Genomic DNA, 9512 nt, shown 5'->3' with positions numbered 1-9512 from the left:
AGTTGTACTGGGGAGTATACACCTGATACAGGAATTCCTTGTAGTAGTTTAGAGTTTTATTGTAAATTTTCTTAGTGGACTATTAATTTTTATAGTCTTCACTTTTGGTTTTAAATTTTTCTGTCACATTCCTGTGAACTATATAGTGACTCAATCCGCAGTCACATAGTTTAGGCTCATACTGTCCCATCAAACCTAATGAGTTAAATCAGAAAAAGTGCAATGCAGGGTGCAAAAATGTTGGTGAAACAAAAATATTTTATTTTGCAGAACTATAAAATCTTTTTACAATAAATAACAACACTTTACATATTTCTTACATGTTATGGCAACAATAATATCACAGTCTCATTCAGATTTAGTGTACTGAAGTTTTACTGCTCATTTTAAAAACGAATTTCTTAAAGGTACATAATCCTGCATATATTTTGTATACTGACCGTAGCTGCAATTAGGTGATTACACAGCTCAGTTTGCAAGGAAACTACAGACACCATTAAAAGCAGTTCCCACAATTTATGGTTTACAATTATAAAAAGGTACGAATGATGACTCTCTCACACTCTCACTCTCTCTCCACACACACACACACACACACACACACACACACACACACACACACACACACACACACGTATATATGTAACATGGGTTATACAAAGACAGACAAATGTAGTAGCACCATGTGTAAAATAAACACCAGTGGTTACAAGGGCTCTTTACACACGATATACAGTTTCCATAAAGCGATGAATATTCAATTAATTTTTTTCATAACTCAGAAATGATCCACTATCTCAGTTAACTGATATTTTTAGCTGAAAATGTAACACATGTTGAAGATGGAAGAACTTAACCTAAATTGCATCATCTACAAATTGTTCACAGATAATTAAAATACAGCTTTTAAAATTTAAGTCGTCCTCTCATCAGAGGGCATTAAGGGAGGGGAAAAACCCTTAAAAGTGTGATTGTAGCTATCACTGCCAAATCATTCATAATTTAGTTACTTAGTAACAAAAGTATATTTGTAGCATGGACTCCATTGTGAGAGGAGCGATGGACTCATAATACGAAATAAAATCTGGTGCTGAAAGTGAACCAGTACTATGCAGTTACTTAATTACAAGCACAAATGTTGTCACTATGCTACGTCCATCAATTAACAATAACAATGCTTTGAAAAAAGTTTGATGATAATGCTTCTTCTAATGGACCACAGAAACTGATGGCGGCATAAATGGTAATATTAAGGAAAATGTTATGAGTGTGCATCTAAAATTTAAAAAAAAATTCTCTTTCAATAGTGAGAACAATAAAAGCAGCTTCAAGCAAACATTCATTTTTGCCTCCCCACCTACTGATAATATATTTAGAATATTTAGCTTTTTTACACTAATTATAGGCCATATATTAAGTTAAATACATTTTCACTTTTAAAAATTATCTTGCTTCCATGAGGCATTGTCAGATCACTACCAAACATCATCACATAAGTTTTATATGACTAAAGAAATAAGTAAATTAACACATTAATATCTACATTTTTCACTTTACCCCTACATGAAAATGCATTATTCCCAAGAAATACTCCAAACACATAACACCTTGCTTGTCAAGGTTACTACAAAAGCTATAAATTAGTTATGGATGTTATATAAAATACTTTGTTTGTAGCCCACAACAGTGATTGTGGCTGTAAAGTGATTTTTTTAACCATAGTGTGAAACACTAAGTTTTTTTCCGAACATGAGCCACATTTTAAACAAATCTTCAGTAGCTTATCAACTTAATAATATATCATTCACGTGATCTATGAGAATGCAACAGCTCCTTGATAGAAAATATTCATGCTCACAAGGAACAGCAGACCCTGCAAAGACCACAAAAGTGGAAGTAGTTTGTGTGTGAACTTTTAATTTCATGCAGAACCTACAAAAGCTTGACATCTTTGTAACATCACGGGGGTAGGAGAAGTGGTACAGGGAAGAAATATGTTGATAATACAGAATCTGAGAGAATAATACAAGAATATTTCTAGGAGCATGCAGCTCTGCTAAGCACCTGCTGCAATGCACTTGGGAAGTGCCCTTGTTACATACGCATCAACCCTTACTGAACAACAATTCTCACACCACAACATCGTGTGTCCTGCTGTTACCACTTGCAGGGCTGTGGACTTGGCCATCACCATTTATGGAATGTTCTCCTGAAACTGCTGGCACTGCAGTTGGTCCTGCAACACACAAGTAAGTATATGGAAGGTAAAAGTAACAAAAAGATAATTGCAAAGACAATGGACAGAATTATAATGTGGGTACTGTACTTCAAAATAAAATGATTAGTAAATAGGAAGAGTGCAAAAAAGTAGATGTTTTGCTGGTGGTTAGTAGGTTTGATATCGACAGAGATGGAGGTCAACATCTTGGAAAATGGCTTGATGGGTTGAGTATGACCAGGTGAGGAGTGTAACAGTTATATGAGAAGTACACTTTGTCTCATACTAACATATATACGGAGGTGTAGATGCAGATTAAGAAATCTCGTAGCTTTGTCCTTCATCCAGAGGTAGAGGATTGAAAGCAGAGGAAAAGAATCTGTATGTTAAGTTTGGAGGGAGAATCTCTTTCTCTCTGGAGCAGCTCTCTCTGAGAAATTTATTTCCCTGTTAAAAAGAAACTTCCTATTTTTCTCTTGCTCTCATCCAACTCCTGATTTTACTCTCAATGAAACTTCTTTACATTGTGTTTAATCTTGTGAATTTTCACTGACTGTGTTCAAGTAACTTACGGGAACATTGCTGGGGGCCATCTTTGACATCAGCCAATATTTCAAGGCACAAATGCAATGTGTGAGTGTTGCACAAGGAAATTTAAACCCTTGGTAGGTGGGGCTCTGCTGGCCAAGGACCATAATGTGGCATGTGCAGAAAGACAAAACTCAAAAAATGATCATATGGCATTGCTGGATGGGAGACTCCATCTGGAGCTGTTCAGTTGCTAGGTGCAGGTCCTCTACTTGACACCATTTTGATGACTTGTGGGCCAATGAAGATGGGATAAAACGATTAGGACAACATAAACTTCTAGTGCCTGATTGAAGAAAATGTTCAACCCAGTCAGGAATGCTAACCAGCTAACCACTAGAACACAAGCTGCAGAGCCCCCCCCCCCCCCCCCCACACACACACACACACACAAAACTAGGGTAACCACACAGCCATCGGGAGCCCTTTGTCCCCTATTACTGCCAATTTGTTTACGGAAGAGTTCAAGATGTGTGATGGAATAGATGGCACTGAAACGTGTATGCTTTTTTAGATATAGGGATAAAATTTTTGTTGTTTGGCCTCATGGCAACAAGAATTTAAATGGCTTTTTAGTATTTATGGTTTCAATCTACCCAAATATCACTTCACTAAGGAGGTGGAAGGGGGTGAGTGCCTTCCTTTCCTGACGTGTTGGTCAAGATTGAGGTTGGTGATATATTAGTGCATGCCATTTATAGAAAGCCAACTCAAGCAGATTTGCAAGTTGACTGTTAGTTTTAACTATCTGGCTCAACACGATACATTGGTTTACAGAACATAAGTCATTTCAAACCTAGGAAATCTGCCTACTGAGTTAGCCCACCTCACAGTCACCTTTGCCAGAATGGTTATACTGAAAGACAAATCAGACATGTTGTGCTATAGAACAACTGTCGATCAGGTGAGTGATGAAAATAATGAGGTGGCACTTAAGTCTACAGCCATTTTACAGTTGGTTTTATTCTGTGGAAACCTGATGTGAAGTGTGTTTTTTTTTACCATTACCTAACATTAGGCTCCATTTAGGGTCTGTAGAGGATGATCTTGGTTTGCATAAGGTGGGCACCTACCACACCCCTTGTAGTTGTGGCATGTCGTACATTGGTCAAACTATCAGGATCAAGGAGGGTTGGTGTAAAACGCATACGCACCACATGCACAGCTGAAAAAAAATCTGCTGTTGAAGAACATTACCTTGGTACCAATAATCCTATGGAATGTAACAACAAAGAGATTCTGGAAGACACTTCCAGCACTTGGGATTATGTTATTCACAATGCAATTGAGAATAAACTAGCAAGTGACCTAATAAATAGAGGTAGAGGTTGTCATGTAAATTTTGCTCTCTCCCTGATCAAACAACAGGGGGATCAGTACTACTTCCTTTGGTTGTGTGGTAGCATTAGTTATTTATGGTGTGTGTGTGTGTGTGTGTGTGTGTGTGTGTGTGTGTGTGTGTGTGTGTACACGTGCACGTTGGTGGGCACGTGCGGGCGTTTTGTATTTTTTTTGCATATGCCATATTATGATTTTTTGTTGGCGTAGTACCACCTACTGAGAGTTTAAGTTTCCCTGCAACGTGTTCTGGTTGCATCTGGGCCTCAACTGTTTGAACATTTCATACGTGTGGAGGGAACTCAAGTTTCACTGGCTATGCTTTCAAATTCTGATTTTTATTGTATTTACTGGCTGAAGACAATTTGCTGACTAATCGTACTCTAATCATTCAAAAGAATATGCTCAGCTTTTAGATACAAAAAGTTCAGTCAAGAAACCACTGACTTTGTCCAGTTCTTTTTGCTCAGTGTCCAAGATGATATATATGTACTGTAGAACTAAGAAGTCTTCACTCTCTTCATGTTGTGCTTTATGACAGACAACATGGGCATCTTAATCTAAACATACCTTACTTGTGGGCAAGTAGTTGGTGTAAAGCAAAAAAATATGTGAAGTGGTAGTGAATTACATTAGGCTGAATACTTAGCAGGCTGACTGAGCCATGCCTACAATTTTGCTCATTTGGTTTACTGCTACCTATTTGTAATGCAAAATTCTCCTTCTGCAAGGGGGAAGGTTATTATCTGGGCTAGCCTAGATTTACATACTGTCCTCCCCTTCCAGTTGGGGATGTCATGTGCCTGAAACTGGTTGTTTGATACATACAGGCTCTTACTATACATACATTGTCCTCCTGCATTTATTAGCCATCTTGAAATTGTTATTAATGACCTTGTGTTTAATATGGATGTTTTTTCCCTCGAAACTCAAAATGGAGATTGCTCTATTCGTTTGTGAGTAATAACTGCTTTCTCTGGTGGAAGCAACTGAGAGTAAATTAGCTAGTGACCTCATAAACTTGATCGAGCAACAGAGCCAACACTTGCAGAAAAAGTATTTGGATTTATATCCAAATTTACAAAGATTTTTCATTTTATATATTACTAAAGTGGTAGAATAATATCTCTTATGTCATTATGAGGTCATGTGAATAATACTCTGTGACTGGTTCTATCACATGTAATTTCAAATATCACCTATTGCTAGTGTATATTCATATTTAGCAAATTCTTTTTTTTAATATAAGAGACAAACTACAATCAAAATGAAAAACACAGTGTTATACAGTAGGGGAAACTGCAGATGAGGATTATGTTGAACATTATTGTTAGGAACATCACATTAGGTCAGTCTATCTGACAATGACTGCATCATAGCTTCCTCCTGGAGACAACTTCCACAGTTTCTTCTTCACTTCAACATGTAAACAAAATGTATGTTCTGGCTTCATCCAGAAGGTGCTCCCATTCTTCCCAATGTCTTGTGGTGCTTAAGAGATCTGTACTCCTGTTTCACTGTGTGAGGTCCTCTCATCAATTCTGCTGGTATGATCTTTCAATTTTCTTTTATTTTTGTTCCAGTTTTAAGAATTAATTCTGTACTTATGATTAGTCATTCATCAAATCAAGAGCATCCTTTGAAGTTTCTTAGCAAAGTTATTCTCACTGTCTGGGTAGTTTACATGTCCTGTAACACTCCCATGTCAGAATCAGTACCACAATAGTGTTCTGATGATGATCCCACATACACATTCAAAGACCAGTACTTTTATTTCTCCACCTCTGACCTAGTCGTAACTGCTGTCAGTCCCTCACTAACAAGAGTGAGACATCTGTTCAAAGATAGTGTTGTGGGTAATAATAACTGATCAAGTAGAGTATTTAGCTGCGAAAGCTGTCATATTATACCTGGGATCTAATATTTCTAGGTTGTACTCTTTTTTGATCTGTTCTAATTTTTAAACATACCACTGAAAGGCACTTTCTCTTTTTTGTATAACAGAAATATTATCAGTGTATAAAAAGATGTTTATAACTATATCCTCCCTTATTTTTATTCTAATCTGACAGTACAGTTTATGTACGGACATCACTCTCATCATACTCCAAGCAATATTCTCAATTTTTATCACGAATTTCTTCTGGGTGAAGAACAATGTATGCAGTTCCATATATTCTTTTAAGAATGTCACTGCATGTACTGCATGCATACAGTACTGTGGTCAGACTGTAAAGCATCAAATTCTAGACACATTCTTTGACCATTGCCTGTTACTGTGTTTTTATCATGACTGCATTTACGCCTGCAGAGGTGAACGGAACTTTATATGCTGTTTAAATAAGAACTCAGAAGTCTTTGACAATAGCAGTTAGGTTCTTTGGAATATTACAAAACATGTTCCTGAATGCCGTATGTGATGTGGCTAGACTACAATCACTAACTTTCACCAAGTCTCTGTTCCCACACGCACTTCACTAACACAACAGTTAGCAGTATAAAAACAATTGCAGTATACAGAGTGTAACCACGTTAGACAGGTGTTTTACACTTTTACTGTAATGTGGTAAGACACAGCCGGTGCCAAGACACAGCACCAGGAATCTGGCCATCACCGCCAGTAGAAATCCTTGCCAGTTCAGCGACTAAGCAGAAGCAGCCACTTCCATACTACTGATTCTGCATGCCAACTATCTGGGGCATCAAACATCAACCAGCCTTCAGACAGCTTTTGCAGTATGACACACTGCCACATGACAACAGACAGACATCAGTCACTGACCCTGTTCCATACCTTTCCACCATGAAATGCAATTCTTCCTGCCCCCCCCCCCCCCCCCCCTCTCTCTCTCTCTCTCTCTCTCTCTCTCTCTCTCTCTCTCTCTCTCTGTGTGTGTGTGTGTGTGTGTGTGTGTGTGTGTGTGTGTGTGTGTGTGTGTGTGTAAAAGGGCTAAAAATTTTTAAACATTGTGAGGAGTAAACCTCACTCACCCCCATCTCACTCGTGCTTACATACACAATCACTCCATCTCTCACATCATAAGACAATGGAGAAAGGGTAACAAAGCTAAACTTGGGATTAAAACATAATGTAAATGACAGAGGAGCTAAAATAAACAGCACAGGGAAATATGACTGTCTAACCAGTTTTTAAAAAAAGCGTGACCTAGTCACACTGTTAATACATTCAGAACATCACCCTAGAATTTTACAGAACAAATTGGACATATTACAAATCTTAAAGTTCTAACAACATTTGGATGAATGTCAAAGTAGAGGGCAGAAGTGTCAGCAAATCTGCCACAACCCTCTGGTCTCAAAAGAGAATACAGTCTAGTAAAATGTGGTGCACAGTAATCCATACATTATAAGCGCCACAACTGGAGAGTCCTCTTGCCGGAGCAAGAAGTGTGTGTCACAGGACTGTGGCTTATTCGAAGATGAGTAAGGAGGACCTAATCCTGCCTGCGTGCCTGGAAGTAGGTACACACTTTACTAGACACAATTTATTGTCTGTCACTTCCAGAAACTCTTCTTCCTACTGACGCATGACACTGTACTTTAACAGTGAGGCAATACTGTGCAGGGGGATGGCACACTCAACTAACTGAAAGTCACAAAACATCTCCTTGGCTGCTACATATGGCCTTTCATTCCCCACAATATCCGTATGCCCAGCCCACCCAGCAGAAACATACCTCTTTTCCCTTGCCTCTGTAAGTACAGAGGGGCATTCTGAATATCGTTACTACTTTATCGGCTGGATACACGCATTGCAGAAAGTGAAGGGCACTCACGGAGTTAGAACACATGAGGAATCTAGCAGGCACGGCACATCTCATCTGCTACAGCACCCTCAGGATCGTAGATAATTCAGACTCTCGGGATCGCAGATAATTCAGCATCGAAGACACTGAAATCTGGAGGCAACTGAATCTTAAGAACACAGTCAGGGAAAACAACAGAGCAGCCAATGGAATCCATCTGTTTAGACCCATCCGTGAATACAGCTACAAAGTTGTGGCGCTCATTTAAAATGTCAGAAAATATTGAATTAAAAACATAAAGAGGAGATCAATCACCCTATACTGCACTAAATCTAAAACCTCCCTGGGTCTCTGTAGTAACCAGATATGAGCCCGTACGTGCCACACACCAAGGGACCACATACACTCTGCACAGATCCCAAACAGCCTCATTGCCTGTGGACGATCAGTAGAGAGGCACTCCATAGCTGGCCAAGCAATGGTATGGTATGCTGGGGAAGTTGGAATAGCTTGGAACTTAATGCCTGAAGCAAAATCATGAGTTGCCGATGGATGGTAAGCGGCCATTCACCAGTCTTAGCACAGAGACTAGGTATGGGGCTGGTCTTGTAAGTGCCTGCGGCCAGCCTGATCCCCTCATGGTGTGCAGCATCAACGATCTTCAGGTGAGAAGGCCTCACTGACCCACACACTGTGCACCACAGTCAGCCACAACTGCACAAAGGTCCTATAAACTGCAGCAGATGTGCCCTGTCCATTCCCCAGGACCTGTGGCTTAGACACTTCAAGATGTTCAGTGCCTTCTGGGCACTTGGCCTCAGGTCTTTTAGGTGTAGTAACCACAACAGTCTAGAGTAAAAAATGTGGCCCAGAAACCTCACAGTTTTTAAAAGCGTCAATGGTGTTCCACATATGCAAGTCAGGTGAATTAAAACAACAATGACAAGATTAAAATGAACATACTTCTTGCAGAAAATATAAAACCGGTGTTTGTAGTCAATTCCTCCAACCTATTCACCGTAAGTTGCAGCTAATGACTTGCTGCTGCAGTATTGGAGGAAAAGCAGAAGAATGCAAAATCATCCACAAATAAGGAATATTGGACAGGGCTCCATATTGTGGACGTTACACAGCTAATGGCTATAGAAAAAAGTGTGGCACTTAAAACACTGCTCTGGATTAACACCATTTTCCTGGACAAAACTATCTTATCGCATATCATAGACTCTGTATCTAAAAGATGTTTTCAGAGGAGGGATCAAATGAAGATGGGGAGTTGACCAAGAAAGCCCCATTTGTGTAGCTGACTGAGAATATTGTGCCTCAAAGTAGTGTTGTACACCATACTGATGTCAAAAAATACCCCCAGACAATGCTTTTTATGCAGGAAAGCCTGGTGATTTCCACCTCTAGCAGAGTCAGGTTGTCAACAGTTGACCAATATTTCCTGAATCCACACTGTGAGTGGCTAAGTAGCTGCCTGTCCTTTAATATCCAGACAGGACGACAACTGACAATACACTGAAGTCTTTCCTATACAGCTCATTTAGGTGACGCTCCGGTAACTGCTGGGAAACATTTGGTCCTTTCTTGATTTGACG

At 39.3% G+C, this 9512-nt stretch overlaps 1 protein-coding gene across 5 annotated transcripts in view; it reads right to left on the bottom strand.

The window, feature by feature from the left end:
* Window positions 1–240: 240 nt before the first annotated feature.
* LOC126457873 (E3 ubiquitin-protein ligase RNF13) overlaps window positions 241–9512 on the bottom strand; it is a 118304-nt gene continuing 109032 nt past the window's right edge. For all 5 annotated transcript variants that reach the window (XM_050094540.1, XM_050094539.1, XM_050094538.1 and 2 more), the window contains one exon: window positions 241–2236. In XM_050094540.1, the coding sequence (XP_049950497.1) occupies window positions 2130–2236 (107 nt within the window). In that variant the 3' untranslated portion in view covers window positions 241–2129. The remainder of the gene's footprint in view (window positions 2237–9512) is intronic.

The sequence above is a fragment of the Schistocerca serialis genome, chromosome 2 (assembly GCF_023864345.2).
Source record: "Schistocerca serialis cubense isolate TAMUIC-IGC-003099 chromosome 2, iqSchSeri2.2, whole genome shotgun sequence".
NCBI lineage: Eukaryota > Metazoa > Arthropoda > Insecta > Orthoptera > Acrididae > Schistocerca > Schistocerca serialis.
The sequence above is the reverse complement of the archived record's forward strand: the minus strand, read 5'-3'. Positions and strand labels throughout refer to the sequence as shown.